The following is an 18,494-nucleotide window of genomic DNA, read 5'->3' as shown; positions in this document are numbered from 1 at the left end:
AACAGACAGGTATCTGCTGATGGACAAACTTTTAAGAAAAGTTCCCTGCTTCAGAGGAAGAGACATTTGGTCTGTTCTCTTTCTTGGGACAACATGTCAACATGAAGTACTTCCAATTGCTTGAAGTTGGTACAAAGAGGGATGGGGAAGAGTGCGGAGCTTGGATGACATGAACTACTAAACCAATGTGCTCCAGGTGGTCCCTGCCTCAGAACCTGCTGATGGACACACTTGAGATTCTGAGCCATTTTGATTCAGTCTCTGTTTCTGTCACATTGCCAATGAGGAGTAGGACTTCTTATATACCAGTTCCACAGCCTAAGCACCAAAAGTTGGAAAAGGGATCAGCTGCTCAGATTTAGGACACTGTGTTCTCTATGAGGGTGCTGCACTGGTAATCATGAGTGGAGAAACTGGAAAACAAAGTTGGTATTTTTATTTTTGTGGTGCTGGGGATTTAGCCAGGGTCTTGTGCATATGAGGCAAGCACATTACAACTAAGTTATATACACAGCCCTTGGAAACAACATGTTAAAAAAGATTGTTTTTAAATAATTTTGAGTGCATAGTAATTATGCAAAAAGTTGTAGCAATTTCATACATGCATGTAAAGTACTCTAACTGAATCCACTCTACCTGTAACACTCTCTTGTCCCCCCTTGTACTTCCCCTCACCCCTTGTCTTTCCTATTAGTCCATCTTCTACTTTCATGTCATTTTATATTATTCTCTATACTCCACATATGAAAGAAAACATCATATACTTGTTTTTCTGAAACTTGTTTTGCTTAAACATGATGTTTTACAGTTGCATTTGTTTTCCTGCAAATTAAATTTCCTTCCTTTTTATGGCTAAATAAATCTCTACTGTACATATATACTTACCACATTTTTTTTTTATTTTGATGAATTTATCTGTTAATGGGCACCTAGGCTGATTACATAACTTGGCTTTTGTGAATGGTGCTGGGACAAACATGGGTATGCCGCTGTCTGTCTACTATGCTGACTGATTCCTTCACATGGACACAGAGAAGAGTGGTATAACTGGATCATGTGGTAGGTAGAAGTACCTTTAGTTACTGAGGAAACTCCTTACCATTTTCCACAGTGATAGGGCTAATTTACATTCCCACCAACAGCATATAAGGGAAAGGGACACATTCCATTTAGCTGAATCTCTCATTTATGTCAGGCAGGAGGCTCAGAATACAGACCTATAGAACTTCCCTCCCCTAAAATTTCAGCCTGTCATTCTGTCTTTGCTTTCTGGAAGTAGGGAAGCCCAAATTTGTAGGCTCTGTGTCCTTCCCCAGTCCCCACTGTGTTTTTCCCAGGGGACTTTGCAGACTGCCTTTGGTTGTCAGTTTCAGATTGCTTTCACTTTCAGAAACCTCTAGAAAACATGCTTTGCCCAACCTCACCCCTGTGTCTCCCTTGGTGTTCCAATGCAAACCAGTGTGTGACAGAGGCCAGGCTAGGGGAATAAGAACAGGGGGATTAGTGACCTGACCCAGGTCACACTGCATTTCTTCCTTGGGGCAGTGAATGCTGATTGGAAGACAGGAAGTTCCACAGCCAATCAGGCCTGATAAAAGGCCTCTGGGAGTGCAGAGGCTCCAGAGTGGACCTGAGTGAGGCACAGCTGTGGATCCTGGTCCTGTGATTCAGAAGTCAGCACAAGCTAGCAGCACTGAGACCTGATAGAGAGACTGTGTGGAAGGTGGCAGGTGAGGACTTCTCTGTGCAGGGGCTGAAGTGACAGTGGACCAAGGCAAGTTTTAGAAACCCCAGGCCACCACTGGGAGAAGGGATTCCAGAGGCTGAGATGAGAAAAGACAATGTAAAAAGTCAACATAATTGCTTTGTTTTGAAACAGCTTCTTGGGAGATCATGGGGGTCAATGGTGCAGGAGGAACTTACTTAGGGCAGGTCCCTGAGAAGTGAAGCAGGGTTCCAAGAAGACAAAGATGCTGCACAGCCTCCTGGCTTCTCTTCTTGCCTCTTGCCTGCCCCTGGCTGGCTCTGGACCTCACCATGGTGGGTGTTCATGCTCCAACACCACTCCCACCTACTGGCCCTATTTCCTCACCTCTCCTCTCTCCTCAGGGAGTCATGGAATAACTTCTGTCTTACCTTTCACTGTGCTTTTAAAATCTCCAGTATCCAGTTCAAAACCAGTGCACCCTTTATTTATCTGAGATTTCCCCCTGATTGATGGAGCTCTTGCTGTTTCCTGAGCATACTTGCAGGTGCTTAGAATCAGGATGCCAGGCACCTTTCCTGCAGACTGAGGCCAGTCTTGTGGGTCCGACAATAAATGAGACAAGGAACTACACTTAGCAGTGATGAGTCAGGGTGGGGAGGAGGGAGCTCTAGACTAGGACATCAGAGGCCTCCTGGTGCTGCGCCTAGGATAGAGGAATGAGTGATTCGAGCCTGGTGACACAGATGTTGTAGGGAGCCTTTTAAAATTGGATATCAGTGTTTGCCAAAGCTCAGAGGCGATTGGGGGGATCAGGATGAGTAAAGGTGGAGACTGTGAGAGGGGAGGACTGTAGCCAGGAATGGGGCCACGCAGGTGGGATGCCATTTACAAAACATATTTTGAGCTTCTCCCTAGGGCCACTGGAGATTTAAGGTTGGGGTCATAGGATCAAGATAGCACTTCCCTTTCAGTATTCTGTGTGTCTATCCATCTGGGGTCCTGATGGGGGAGCCCATGTTCTGAGGCTCCCCAGCCCACTTGATTTGCGTTTTAGTGAGCAGGGGCTGATTGTACTGGGGATCTCAGGGTCAGGGAGGTCAGAGGCTCTGGAGAGGAGCCAGGTGGTTCAGACTAGGCACAGGATCACAGGGACTAGAGAAGTGAAGTGGGGTAGAATTATTTGGAAGGGGGCTGAAGGCAGGCTTGGGCATGGATTTGGGGGGATCTTTGAGAAATGGGATGTTGTCAGGGTGGTTTTCCAGGATCTAAGGCCCTCTCCTGGTGAGGGAGGGTTTCACTGCATAGAGCTGCTCCATGGTGTTTAAATCCACTGTCTCTGGCTACAAGTAGCACCTCCTTGCTCTGGCTTTGACTACTCACTCTTCTTACTTTGACCTGTCAACTTCTGTTCTCCTCTGCATGCTTTTCTGCTCTTCCTTTCCTAGACAGTTTGATGTTCTACAGAGACCAGCCCCTTCCTCACATGTCTAATCCACTCCCATGGATTTCGCTGGTACTCAGAAATTTTCTGAATTCACAGGAAAAATGAAAGCCAAGCAGAGACCACACACAGTGTCCTCAGCCCCATTTCATTGTGTTTCTCTGTCTTCTTTGCCCCCAGACCCTGAATCATGGATTCTCTTTCAAAAGCAAATGGCACCTTTGCCATCCAGGTTTTGAAGATGCTGTGTGAAGACAGACCTTCACAAAATGTGTTTTTTTCTCCCCTGAGCATCTCCTCTGCCTTGGGCATGGTCCTCCTGGGAGCAAAAGGGAACACCAAGGTCCAGATAGCTTGGGTAAGCTCACCTATCACCCAGGACAAGGGACTGGGCTGCAGTGCTTCTCTCCTATCCCCTCCTTGAGTTTTTCCATAACTGTTGAGGAAGGAGGGGTGAGCCTGGACCATTTCAGGGAGGGGATACAGAATGAAGAGAGGTGAGGAGTTTCCTCCAGTGAGATGTTGTGGGGGTTGCTTGCAGGGGTTACTGTGTAATCTCTTTTTCATTTATAACTTTTCTTGTGAGTATTGAAAATTTATTTCTTAAAATTGGTGATTTCTGTCTATGTTGTGTAGATAAGTGTGCTTTCTTTGAAAAAATCAATTCTTGGACTCGTGAGCATTTTGTGTTTTTCCCTAAATTCCTTAGGATTTTTTTCCTCCCTTTTCTAACATTGTGCATTGGGAGTTTTGTTATATAATTATTTCCTTTGTAACATTAAAATAATTAATGTTTAATGATTTTTTGATGTAATTATTTCGTTTGGTACTATAACATTCATTTTATTTTCTAAATTATAAGTCACATATTTAAATATTATATTAAATATTTACTTAGAATCATTCTTTAGAAGAGAAGAAACATTTTTAGTGTTTACCTTATTGAGAATCTTCAAGGTCAGTGTGGAAACTCTTTTCAACTGCTGCTGCTGGCAGGAAGAATTTACGGATGTCTCCCCAGGTACAGCCACTCCAGAACCCCCTTCTTCTGCTGAAGTCTAGTTAGAGAGAGGAGCCTTCCAGTGACACCAAGACAAAAATGGACATCCTACTAAAGGCTGCGGGGCACCTCTATAGTGAAAACAATATGAGGATTGTAGATAGAACCTGAACCATGCAAGGACTCATCGACTTCATCAAGAAGTTCCTTAAACTTGTGGCCTTGGAACAGTTGTTTCCTTATGGGAATCAGTCCTTTGCTCCTCCCCCAGATGAGGGATGTTTGGGCAGTGATGGTAAACTGGTCCTACAGTACTGCAAATCTCAGGTCTGGGCATGAGCCACAGAGGAAAAACAACTTGCTACTCAAAATGGCTTTTCACAGAGGAAATGGCTCCAAAAAGTTCTAATGCTTGTTGTGACAAGAGACATAACAGATATGAGCTACTCGGCATGTGTCCACTGTGACTCATGTTTATGCATAAGAAAATATCTGTAGAGTGAATAGACTAACAAATATATGATTTGTGTTAATACACAAATCTTTGTAAAGATTGCTGTTACATTATTCCTGTTGCTCCTGCCTTTTACTACTGTTGTTCCAGATCTGCCTCCAAGGTTGAAAAGATGGAAACTTCATAAACCTCCATTACCAATTTTCAAAACAATTCAATTGTTTATTGGTAGAATTGGTACTCTGCCAATTTCTTTCATGGTAAAAACAAAAAATTTTCTTTTTGTTTTTAACTTATTCAGTAAATTTGAGTTTGTGTGGGATATAATGTTTACATTTTTTTTTTTCTGTTGAATTAGCTTGTCAAACCAAGTCACATTGACCTCTTAGCTGAACACCTTATATAGTCCAGTAGAGGGCAGTTCAGCTGGTACAAAAGGGTTTGGCAATTTGGTTGTACATCTTTGCCAGGTGATAAGACTTTACTTGATAGTTTGTGGCTAATATCTATCCAAGTTAGCAAGTATGTTGACCAACTGGAAGACTGAGGAAATATATGTAGTTTAAAATTAATTATGTTGGGAAATGAAAGTCATTTTTATAGCTGTTTTTCAGTGCACTTTCATTTAAGATTGAGTCCAAAGTTGTGTTGCTATGTCCCTTATTTAAACAATGTCAAAAGGACTTGCTGAGAAAACCTAAAAAAAAAAAAAAAAGACAACATGTTAATTATTTCATTGTTACATATAGGAGTTATTTCCTTAGAAACTGTTTTGAATAATTAGTTAGTAGGTTAGCTTCCGTGTTGTTGGCATTTTAGTTGTAGTGTTGTTGATTTTTAGTTTCCTACACTGAAGTCATTGAATATAAATTGTGTCATTTGCATACTTCAGAATCAAATGAAACTCTTATTGTGACCTAATATGACACCTTTGCATTATAAAGTATCATATAATACACATAATATCTCTTTCTAGGATACTGTTTAAGAACAGATTTATTCTTCTTAATCATATTGCTGATTTTATACATTTATTTTCTTTTAAATATTATCATGCTGATTGCATTCCTGTGCAAATTTTTCTTGGAATTTAGTGTTTTTAACTGCATCTTTTGTTGAAAATAAATTATTGAGGCAAGTTATTCTCTATTTCTGATACATTTATGGTGTCTGTGGGATACGAGACTTAAGAATAGTCCCTTTTATGAACCTCTCTTGCCCCTTTTATTTATTTATTTATTTATTTTTTATTGCTCATCTCTAAACTATGCAGAGAGCGCTGTGCAGGTACAAGAGCCATATCTTTTATTCACCAGCTTCCTGGCCCCTCTGTCCACCTACCCACCAGTGTAACTTTTCAATCAGAATCAACTTTCTTTCAAAAGAAAAATTTATTCAGTATATTAGAAAAAAATTGCTTGCAAATTCTTGTTGAGACCAAGATCAAAATTGACAGAGTTTCGGTGATTTCCTTCACAGGCAATGTCTTTAAAGATACAGGAAGACATCCATAAGGGCTTCCAAATGCTTCTCACCCAAGTGAACAAGCCTGGCTCAAAGTACTTGCTTAGAATAATCAATAGGCTCTTTGGAGAGAAGACCTGTGATTTCTTCTTTGTAAGTTGAATCAGCAGAACAATAAAAGTTATATTTAAAATACCTGGTGATATACAACCCTAAGAAAGACTCTAGAGACCAGGCAGGATGGCATATTTGGGAGGCTGTGGCAAGAGGATGGAGAGTCAGAGGCCATCTTGGGCAACCTGGTGACACCCTTGTCTCAAGAACAAAATTAATTGCCTTGGGACATAGCTCAGTGGTACAGCATTTGCCTAGCATGCTCAAGGCCCTGAGCTCAAACTCCAGTACTGCAAAAACAAGAAAAAAATGAACAATATTCTAGAGAATTTGAGAAACTTACAGAACATTATTTTTTAAATAAAGACCACAATTCTATAACTTGTATTATTTCAATAGTGGCAATGTCTCAAATTTTATTTATTATTTCTGGTTATTCAGGGATCTGGAAATATCTCTTTATAAACTATAATGTTTCATATCAAGTAGTTTAAGATTTGATCATGATTTTAATTTTAAGAACAGCCTAAAACTAGATTTCTGAATTTTTTGAAGCTCACTGTCATTCCATGGCCAGCATCTGAACTTTTTCTCTCCCAAGACATTTAAGGCGTCCTGTCTTCAGTTCTACAACACGGAGCTGGAGCTGCTGTCCTTTGCCAGAGCTATAGAGAAGTCCAGGAAGCATATAAATTGTTGGGTCTCAAAAGAGATGAAAGGTCAGAATTATAAACTATTTCACTCTCCTCCCACCCAACTCTGTTCTCTTCTCCTCTCTCCTCTACCTCTCCACCTCACTGCTAATGTCACTGGTGTTGCAGAACCATCAGAGCAAAGATGCTTGGCTGAGCCTCTTGGTGTTTGTGAAGTGACTCACAGAAGATCTGATCAATGCTCAGGTTTTCAAAACCAGAAAATTAATGCTGTCTGTTCTCCTAGGACAGGAGTGACTGATACAAGTGTCAACAGAAACTTGTAGGACAGATTTCCCATATAATAATTTACTTGACACTGGCCTATATTGTTCACATGGCAGGTGACTATCATCTGTGGGAACAGATCAATGGCCAGATCTTCCCAAGTCATGCCCTTGGCCCTCCTCTTTATGGAGTCAGTTTGGACTTCATTCCTCCCACTTTTACATGTTAGGGTGACTTCTCCTACTTCTTCTTTCCTATCTCTCACTTAAGCACCCTTCATCAGACTTGAGAAGTCTAGACTTGATTAGGCAGCTATAGAGCCTCTCTCAGGGCTGATCCATTCTACAGACTAAAAACACCTTCCATGCAGGGTTAAAATTTACTCATTTCTGTTTCAAAGTGTGACAAGTTCTAATCTTGGTCCTCAAAATCAATGATGGTTTGATGTTGAAATCATTCAGATAATTTATGCACCACTAGGAACATGCTTATTTCTGCTAACAAATGAGACCATAAAAAATAGAGGTAGTCCTTTCCACTGTTTATTCATGGAATCTTTATTTCTTGTGTCCTTCTTAGGCAGCAAATTAGCAGGGATGCCCTTAGTTTTTTGGAAACATACCACTTGATATCCAAGTTAAAAAGGACATACCTTCAACTACCCAAATCATCATCTGTTCCAGGGATTCCAGGTGTCAGGAGGGTGCAATCATAATCTCTCTTCTGTAGTTTCCAGAAACTCCTCCCATGTCCCTGCTCTGGAGCTATTACAATTCTGTGTGCCTCAGTAATGTTGCAGGTAGCTGTACAATGTTAGAACTGGGTCTGACCACAGAGCCTTAGACCTGACGCTCCTCTTACCCACAGCAGGTAATGTCAGCTCCTACCCAGCCCCTCTCTCCTTTGCTGCTTGTCTTCTTCTCCAACCTGGTGTCAAGTTTCTGCTTTGTCCCAATCTGCTTTCCTCCAGTGACTTAGAAGTCTTTCACCATCTTCAACTTGGTGGCTCTTCCAGTGCCTGTTGTCATGAATACCACTCATAGCTGGGATTTTTAACTTTTATACGTATCATCCAAACTCAGCACATTTGAAACCAGAATGTTTGGATCTCCAAGACATCATGTCATGATTATTCACTAAGGATTCATAAAAAGCAACTGAAAGTGTTTGTGCTTGTCTTGAAAGGTAAAATCCCAGAAGTGCTACCAAAGAACTCAATTGATGAGCAGGCCAGGCTGGTTCTTGTCAATGCCATCTACTTCAAAGGAACATGGGATGAGCCATTTAACAAATCATGTGTGTGCAAAATGCCTTTCATAATAAACAAGGTAGGGAGAGACTTTCAAAAATTATGCTAGTCTGATGAAGAAATTGAATAGAAAATTTAACTTTGTAAAGGCATAAATGGTTAATAATAATTTCAAACTTATCATCCCTCTTAATGAATTTTAATCTTAGTGGAAAAATGATTTGAATAAATAATACTTGCTATATATTATGGTTTACAACCTATTAGCATTCTAACTGCCTCTAATGAAGTCTCCTACATGTATTGGTTTAATCTCATTCTAGAAACAAAGATCTTCCTATTGACATAAGCTGCTTAGATAAAAAGCTAAAAGAGGTGATATATGTATATGTGGATGTATATGAATGACACAGGGAGAATGCAAAGAAGGAATGTGACAACACATATCTTGAATCAGAATTTTTTAAAAATGTTTTTTTGCAATGAGAAATCAACCTCAGGTCTTGTGCATGTTAACCAAGTTCTGTACCCCTGAGCTACTTCCCAGATTTTCCATCTATTACTTTTTAAATTAAAGTAATCTCTCATTTGAATTGTTGTTAATCATAACTTATTACTGATTCAGAATCTGCATCTTTATACCATTAAAAATGAGTGGCAAAGGCCTTAATCAACTGTGAGCTATAACTTTAATTAAAACAGATATTAGACTAGTTCGCTAAATTCTCTAATCCTTTAAAATACAGGGTAATGCAATAAGGAAGCTTGTATGCAGTAACCTCCTCCCCTCTTTATAAGGCATGTTTATGATAACAATTTATTAATTTCTAGCAATGCTAGATCACCCCAGAGTTGAGAGTTTTCTTTCTCTTTTCATACAGTTTTAAATGTTGTGCTCATGTGGTCATTCCCCTCAGGAGGAGACAAGGCCAGTGGAGATGTTGTGGCAGAAAGCCAATTTTAACTACATCTACATCAGTGAGGCCCAGACACAGGTGTTGGAGCTGCCCTATGCTGGCAAGACGCTGAGCATGATCATCCTGCTCCCAGATGAGGACGTGGACCTCAGGGTGGTGAGTTGGGAGGGGCTGCACTCCTTTGAACTCACAATTTCTGTGGGAAGAAGTGGGTACACCCTGTGCCTTTCCTTCACAGTATCTCCAACCCAAAGCCCAAATGGCCCAGCCCTGTCCTCCTTGCTTCCTTGTGATATGATCCTTATAGAAAGAGAGTCAACCATCCTCTCAAGGGTGGCAGTGCACTGTGATGACCTAAAGGGTCTCTGTGAGCAGAGCAGCTCCCATGGGCTTTCCCTCTCTCCAGGTCCCTAACTGTGAGGATGAGTTTCCACAAACAGTGCCACATTCCACCTTAGGCAGATGTCCCTGTCCTGGAGAGGCTCACACTGAGAGCTCTTCCAGTCTCTTGTGCTTGCCAGCAATGGTTCACTGTGTTGAAACTAAGCTTCATTCAAACCAACAAATACCACAAGAAAAGCACCACTGAGTGGGCATAAATGTTTTTCAGAAATAAATATGTTTTGCTTGTGGATGGATAAGGAGGGGCAGCCACAGGGAAATGACATATGGGATAGCATGTGGGGTGGTGGAAAAGTCAGAGCCCTCACAAGCTTCTGGGCAGCTGAAGGCACTGCTCATCTTGTGCGGATGTTCATGGAAATGTCTGTGTGTCCGTCAATACCCACCATAGTCTGACTATGAACCTGTGATTCTGGTCTTTCAGGTGGAAAATAACCTGACTTTTGAGAAATTCATAGCCTGGACCGAGGCAGCCTCTTTGCAGAATATTGAAGTGAAAGTTTTAATTCCAAGATTTAAACTGCAGGGGGATTACAACATGCAGTCTGTGCTTCAGCATCTGGGAATGGTTGATGTCTTCCAACAGGGCCAGGCTGACTTGTCTGCAATGTCAACTGAGACAGACTTGTGTCTGTCCAAGTTTGTGCACAATAGTGTCTTGGAAATAAATGATGAAGGCACTGAGGCTGTGGCGGGCTCAGGCATATACGATGAAGAATTCAGCTTTTCATATTTACCATTTTTCCATGCTAACCACCCCTTCCTTTTCTTCATCAGGCATAATGAAACCAACACTCTTCTATTCTGTGGCAGGTTCTCATGTCCCTGAGGGTTGTAATTCTTCTCCATGGGGAATTTCCCTCTTTCATGTCCCCAAGTTCCCACTACAGTTCATAAGGATGGGCCTTTAGGTGAACACCAAGTAGGAAGGTGAGGGCGGGGTCCTAAGCCTTCTGAACAACTTGCCAGTGTGATCTCATGATACACACACTCAGGTGTCCCCACACTGCCCACTCATTGTACCACAGAACCAGGTCATGGCCAATAGGCTGTCCTGATTCCCTGTTGTATTAGGATGAGTGCAGTACAGATGCCTAGGATAGCTTGCAAACTTTCCCCAGATGGCCCTGAACACATTTCCCAGTCATTCCACATGCAATTCCTTCTACTTATCCCGTGCTTTCCTGTATATTACACTTGTCACATACCTGCCTTAGCTGAATGCCACAATAGTAATAAATGCTGGTATATACTGTTACTATTATTCAAGTTTAAAGAACAACAAGTTTTAGTCTGGAGGTGTGTCTCAGTGGTAGAGCACTTGCCTAGCATATGTGAGGCACTAGGTTTGATCCTGAGCACCACATAAAAATTAAAATAAAGAAAATAAAGAAAATAAAGAAAATCTACAATGAAAAACCACTTTAATACACATTTTAGTTTTGTCTATCTTTGGCATTCACCCTTCATCATTCAGCACATATATGCTAAGAATTGTAATAGATAATAGGGACACAACAGGAGAGAGTCATGGTCCTTTGATATCTGCTCTTTAATGTGTGTTCCCAATTTATATAGAGTTTATGACAACTAGATTGGACAGTTGAATGGCTTTGAACTGCCATATACCCCGCCTTGCAGCTAGGACACCTTGCCTGGTGGTATTGCATTTCTCTACCTCCAGCCCAAAGAGTTAAAAGCCATTAGCCCTTAATGTTCAGTTCAACTGTCATCTTCTTCAAGACGTTACATCTTTGAACTTTCACAATAACTGCCCATGATAGTTGCATTGCTTATTTATTAATCATTTTTATTATTAATCTTTTGACTAGGACTTAAATCTCCAGGATTTGTGATTATATTCTACTTATCTTCATGTTATAGTGCACTAATAAATAATTTGATCATATAACCACTGTAGTGTTTTTTTAGTTGTTGAATATCACCAAGTTTGTTGTTTCTTTTAGACATTTTTATCCCAATGACATTCACATGTACACAGTCCAGTGCCATCTAATACATGGCTCAAAGATGTTGTGCAACCATAAGATTTATTGTGTACCCAAAGTTTTCATTGCCTCCAAGAAAAACCCATGTTCACTAAGCAGTGAATTCTCATCCCCTCCTCCCTCTAGCCCCTGGCAACCATGAATCTGCTTTTTTGTGTCCATGGATTTACCTGTTCTGCATATTTCATGTAAATTGAATCATAAAATGTATTACCTTTTGTGTCTGGCTTCTTCATTTAGTGTGATGTGTTCTAGGTTGAGTCTTATTGTGGCATATATCAGTATTTTATTCATTTTTATGACTGAATAATATTCCAGTACCTGAATATGACACAATTGTTTTATTCACTCATCCATTGATGGAAATTTGGATTTTTAATTCCTTGTGGTTGTTTTTAATAGTCCTGCTATGAAACTGCATGTATGTGAATTTGCTTGAATAACTATTTACACTGTTCTGTGTATATACAGATTTAGGAATAGAATTGTTGTTCATAAGATAATTTTATTTAACTTTTTGAAGACTCACCAACCACAGTGGCTGAACCATGTCACATCCTTACGATCAATGTATGAGATTCCAATTTCTCTGTATACCTTTATTTAAAAATCACGAACACACTAATGGTGATTCTTTCCATGGTGTCAGATGCTCTGCCTCATCCCTGGTCCAGTGCCCTGGAGCTGGCCAACCATGGATGGAGACTCTGCAACTGTGAGCCAAAAGGAAATCTCCTTCTCCTGGTCATTCTGTTCAGATGATTTGGCTACAGCAATGAAGAGCTGAATAACACAAAGGCCCACAGCTGATTGAAAAATGCCTAGATTAAGTGGTCCAGCTACATTCCTGCTAGAGGTAGACCTCTCTCTGGTGTTCAGAATTGATAGTTTTCCATTGATTTTAGGATAAAGATTAAGCTCCCTTTTGAGAGCTCACCAGGTAGTGCCTGATATAACCTTTTCTCCTGTCCCTCTTTGCCATTTCTCAATGTCAATCCTTCACTCCAGCCTTATAGAATTATTTGCAGTTTCTGACTATTCCATGCTCTGCCTTTTCTTTGGGGCTGTACAGTTATGACCAATGATAGTTAGCTTCCCATTACTGTGACAGAGTACTTGTGATAATCAACACAAAAGGAGGAACCACTTATTCTAGGTCACAGTTTCAGAGGTTTCAGGCTTGGTTGGCCTCTTTGGTTGCTCTTGGGCCTGTGTCAGGACAGTTCATCATGGTGGCAATAAGTGATGGAGCAAAGATGCTCACTCACTGTGGCCTGGAGAGCAATGGAGGAGGTGGCTGGTGTTCTGAATATTCCATTCAAAGACACACCACCCATGGCTTAACTTCCTCCATTAGGCCCCACCTCCAAAAGTTCCCCCATCTCTCAGGAGCCCCTCAGGCTGGTGAATACACTTTCAACTCAAGCACCTCTGGGAACATCCCAGATCCAAACTACAGTGCCATCTTCTTATAAAACCCTTCCTTGAGATGTGGCTCAAGCAGTAGCATGCCTGCCTGGCATGCATGGGGCGCTGGGTTCGATCCTCAGCACCACATAAAAATAAAATAAATATGTTGTGTCCAACAAAAGCTAAAATATAAATATTAAAAAATTCTCTCTCTCTCTCTCTCTCTCTCTCTAAAAAACAAACAAAAACCTTCCTTTCCAGTAATCCTCTCCCACCACCTCCCTGCCCCGCCCCCTCACTGGCTAAGCTTCACTGGTCCTTTCCAGGGTTAAAGACTCCCCCTGTGTGCTTAATTATTTTGCAGTAGAAGTATTTAGCACAAGGCAGGGCAGGGGAGGCTGAGAGCAGCTTTATCCTATTATACACACAGGTCTTCTACAAAGGGCACTAAAGCATTCCAACAGGTAGTGGGCATTTCCCATTGGCCAAATAGAGTGTGTTCCTCTGGTTCTCTGTGATGGAGAAGGAAGAGGTCCTGCTGGAGGGTGGCTGCTGGTTCCAATCTCCTTTCTCAGGGGCTTCTCTCACCTTCCACAGTGGTTAAGGCCTTTGCCTTGTTGGACAAGGTGTGGTCTCCAGGAGCCAGCAGGAGCAGTCACTGAGGGCCTGGTCTGCGTGGCTCCACTCCCTAACATGTGGGTGAGCTCTTGGGCATCCACACAGCTTCTTGGACCCTGCAAGCCCTGGCCAGCCTCTGTGGAATGAGCGCCATCCACGCCCTTCCTGCTACCTCCTGAACGTGCCAGGTCCTCAGCATCAGCTTTGGCTGGGATGGGCAGGAGTGGGCTAGGAGACCAGCAGCCCACAGGGTCCTGGGTCCTGGGTCAGACCAGTCACCGCCACCATCAAGTTATCCAGGGAGGGTGGGGGGAGGAAGGGGAGAGGGGGAGGGGAGTCTTGCCCATCCTTCAGGGCCTTGGCCAGCCTCAGTTTTCAGCCTCCCTTCCTTGTCCCTGCCCTGCTCACCCATCATGGATGACTAGCAACTTGACACCCTAGTCCCTGGGCTTGTCTTTTCCTTTCACTGTTCTAGGCAACTGGTTCCTAAACCAGTAATATCATCCCCCCCATTTACTGACTCCACTTTCTTCTCTTGCTCCCCAAGCTCCATCTATGTCCCGTTCATTAAGGATCTTCCTTCCCTCACCCCTGAGAAAACCAGCTGGGGAGACCCATCACCTTTATCTTCTGGTCTCTCTCTTAACTGCAGCTTCTGGTAAGTGGTAGTTCATGTCCATTTACTTCCTTCAGAGCTTCTCTTCCTGTGCACTCTTCTGAATCCAACCCTGGCTCCCTCTTGCCCTTGGCCATGGTCTTCTAAGAACATTCTCTTATGAGCAGCTGGTTCTCAGATTCTAGGTCTCTTTGTCTTTACCCTTTTCTGATAAATCAGAGGCAGACAGAAGAACGTCTGGGCATTTGTGAGATCAGAGCCTGCACTAAGTACTCAGGCAGAAGAACTTCTCTTTTTGGGGTCTTTTCATGGAAGATCCTTTGATTTTTGGTGCCAGATGCTACCTTATGGCATGTAATACTCTGAGATATTGGGATATCTTGTGTCCCTGATGTGACCTTGAAGTGCATTCTGGCTTAATGTCTTCATTTTTTGTGTTGTTATTTTAACATCACAACATTGTTTATTATGTAAACTTTTTAATAAAACAAAAATACAGCAACATAATATATGGATGCAACTAAATACAGAATGGCAACTTTTTTTTTTCTCTTTAAGAGACCACAATGCCCATTGCTAGTAAAACAAAAAGACCCATTATAGACAGAAACAGGTCGGTGATTAGCTTCACAATTTGCCTAGAAATGATCTATAAATGAATTTTCCACTGGCTACTTACAATAAAATATAAAGAGAGAGTTAAAGGAAAATTTCTTTGTTGGTTCCTATCATATGAAAGGTGCTATATTCTATTTTAGCAGGGCCAGTATATGGAAAATAAGGAAATTAAATGTTATTACAAAAATGAAGCATTTAAGAGATTCTGGCTAAAGAGGGCACTAAATGAGAATAACATGTATGCAAAGAAACCAAAACAAAAAGCAGTTGTTACTAAAAAGCTCTTGGTGCATTGTGAGCTGTTCTTGTGTGCGCCTAAGGCTCTGTGCTCACACTCTGGGTGTCTGGGCTGAGAGGAGAAGGGAGCTCTTCAGCCTGGAGCCCTTGGTGAGTACATGGAACATGGAGAAATGTGGCTTGCATTCCCTGGATGAGAGCACATCCCCAGGACAGTTGTTCCTGCTCTGCCTCCTTTCCCCACGGCTCATTTCTCCTGATGGCTGAGCTCCCTGTGTCTCAGCTTCAGGAGGCATAAAGATGGCTGAAGCTCCTAGTGATGGACTGCAGAGAACCTGGGCTTTGTGGTCAGTGCACTGGCCCTGAGGCACACTGGCAGCCTCATGGCCCAAGGTCACCTGTGTCTCTCTTTAATTCTAAAGAAAATGACGCACACTGGGGCTCTCATGTACAGATATATGGACCTAAAGAATGGCCACCATGATGGTGTGAGTCCACCCACACTCTCTGGTCTGCTCCAGGTCACTTACTTCACTGCCCTCCTGACAGCATCAAGGGTTCCATGCATTGTGGTGATTAGATCCAGAAGTTGGGCAAAATCCAAAACACCACTGCACCTGTAAGTGGAATTGTCCCCACTACATGGCCTCCATCCTGTCTCAAAGTGAGTGCAAAGACTCACACTGAGGTAGTAAACAGGAAAGAACCACTGCCATCCACCACCTCAGGGAGAAAAGCATAAAGGATGGTGGCTCTCACAAGACCACTGAGTTTAGATTTTAGAACAACTAGCTTACAGACTGGTCCCCCAACACCCAGACACCTGACCAGGCCAGCACTAGCTCACTGCCTGTCTCCCTGCACTCACTCTCTGTCTGCAGCATTGCAGTAGAGGGCACTGGTGAGATGCTGTGAGGACCTAGTGGAAAAGCACTTCCCTTCCAGATTCTGGAAGGGAATAATCAGGGTAGGGGCCCAACAATCCACGATGACCATCTCTAGCCTCACCCTCAAGCTGTCCCTGTGCAATGGCCATTTCAGGAATCACAATGCTGCAACCTCAATCAACTGTATGAATACTTGGCAAATTGTTTGTATAGACCAGCTCCATCTAGCCTGCCCATACCCTGCTGCTGTGGCAGGCAGCTTCTGTGGTCCAGCTGCCCTCAGGTCAGTGCCTTTGCCAGAGGTCAGCTTCTTGTTCCAATGGCAGCCTTGTCCTCTTCAAAAGGCTGAAGTCTGTGTATGTGTATGCATGTAGGTCTCTGGTGATGCCAGACTCTTCATCATTCACTTGTCATTGGCCTGAGGTTATAGCTGCCCCTATTTCTCATGCTATCTCTCCCCTTTCCCTAAAGAACAATTTTCTATTAAATCTCCTCTGGTCAAATAACTGATGTGGTTTTATTTTTTGAGTGGGCCCTGCCTGAAGATAAGCATTGTACATCATATGCTCTTAGGAAAGACTTTGGCAGAAACCTGAACCACCAGTGTATTAGTACTCCTTATCCATGGTTTTTATTTCTGTGGTTCCAATTGCATGCAGCCAACCCGGTTTGAAAATTATTCAATGAACTTGTGCACCATTCCATGTATCATGATAAATCCCACACCATCCTGCTCTGTCCTGCCTGGAATGTGAATCAGCCCTTTGTCCAGGGGATCCACACTGTATAGTCTACCTGCCTATTAATCTCTTAGTGGCCATACTTAACATGACAGCATGGCAATCAATCATTGGGTTGATAAAACTAAGTTTCAAATAACCCTTAGTTTACTTCATAATGTCCTCAAAGTACAAGAGTAATGATTGTGACAAGTCAAACACACCAAAGAGAAGCTCTACAGTCCTTCATTTAAGTGAGGAGTTGGAAATCCTTGACCTAAGGAAAACAAATGGTATCTATAGGGTTCAGTCTTATCTGTGGCTACAGGTATCCACTGGAGAACCTGGGTTCCCTCTGGTGGATAAGGGGACTGCGGTAAAGATCTGCCACAGTTTCTCCTGTAGCTATTAATAAATGATACTTCATTAAAAATGGAAAAACCATGTCCAATGCTGAAATAGGAAGGACCCCATGGTCACAAATACAACTGAGATCTCAGACAAAGCAGGTTTTATGGTCATCCTGTTGATATGCTGTAGTCCAAGAGAATATGAGGATTATATTTCCTATGTAACTTTTCTATCTGTATACCACCCAATCAAGGAACCCCCAAAGTAATGGACATATTAAGAAAAAAAAACAGATGCCCCTTTTTATATTCCCAAACCTTGTCATTTTATACCTCCAGATATTCCCTTAGTTAATGGACACAATAGCAATGGCAGATGCCTGATGGTGTCACGTGAGAAACACTTGTTTCTCTCATAATTTCCTTCAGATACATAATCCAATAAAGTAACTAATATGATGCTTTCAAATTGAGGTCCCCACTGTATTCCTAGTTCAGTGATTAGTTCCCTTCATTCTCTCTAACAGCATGTTCTCATTTAGGGATCATTGTAAATATTTTCATATTAGCATGTTTTGGATTATCTACATGACCACTTTATAGCTGAGGACTCAACTTTCAGACTGTGTTGATGCTGAAGAGTATTAAATAAAATGTGGTAGAGGATAAAAAAGGAGAGCAGTAGATCTTAAATGAATGATGCATCATTCTATGAACTCACCAAGCAGTATCTAAGAAGGTTCTATAATCATTTAAATAGACACAGTGGTATGAAGAGAGAAGAGATTTAGGTCAATTAAATATACCCCTTAGTATAGCTGTACTGAACTCAATCAAATTGGCATCAAAAAGTCCATATCATTTTTGATTGAAATAGCAACTTAGCTTCTACAAAATGGCATCACAAATCATATAGAACAAGTCATTCAGCCTGGTTGCTCTTGGAGAAAATGAAAATTCCATTCCTTAAAAGGTTCTCAACTAACCACTTCTTCTTCCTCTTTCTCCTACTCCTGTTTTTCCATTGCCTTCTCCAGGGTTGTGGGAGAGGAAACCCAGGGCCTCACATAGGCTAAGCTTGTGTCTACCACTGAGCTGTGCCCCTACTCTGGCCCCTGATTTTTATCAGTACATCTCATCATAATTATACTCTTCTTTCCTCACTGAATATCTGGGACACTTTGGTAGTTTTGTGTAATATTATTCCACAGGGCTTGAAAGAGAAAGTTCTGTTCTGGCAGGGAGGACACAGGGACCTTGGACTGGTTTCTTCCACAAAGTGTCCATGGGATCCCGATCAAATCCCAAAGACTCCTTCACATCCATCTCCCCTGAAAGACACAAGAAGCACAGTCAACAAT

At 42.0% G+C, this 18,494-nt stretch overlaps 1 protein-coding gene across 1 annotated transcript; it reads left to right on the top strand.

Moving 5' to 3' along the window:
• Nucleotides 1-3,339: 3,339 nt before the first annotated feature.
• On the top strand, nucleotides 3,340-10,498 carry LOC308649098 (serpin B9-like; the record flags this gene model as incomplete). The annotated part of the gene is made up of 6 exons (XM_081294453.1): nucleotides 3,340-3,507; nucleotides 6,083-6,220; nucleotides 6,783-6,900; nucleotides 8,287-8,429; nucleotides 9,268-9,423; nucleotides 10,094-10,498. 6 exons carry the CDS (start codon nucleotides 3,340-3,342, stop codon nucleotides 10,496-10,498), a joined length of 1,128 nt encoding a protein of 375 aa, XP_081150579.1.
• Between the last annotated feature and the right edge of the window lie 7,996 nt (nucleotides 10,499-18,494).

The sequence above is a fragment of the Spermophilus citellus genome (genome assembly GCF_964194105.1).
Source record: "Spermophilus citellus genome assembly, chromosome: 5".
Classification (NCBI taxonomy): domain Eukaryota; kingdom Metazoa; phylum Chordata; class Mammalia; order Rodentia; family Sciuridae; genus Spermophilus; species Spermophilus citellus.
The sequence above is the reverse complement of the archived record's forward strand: the minus strand, read 5'-3'. Positions and strand labels throughout refer to the sequence as shown.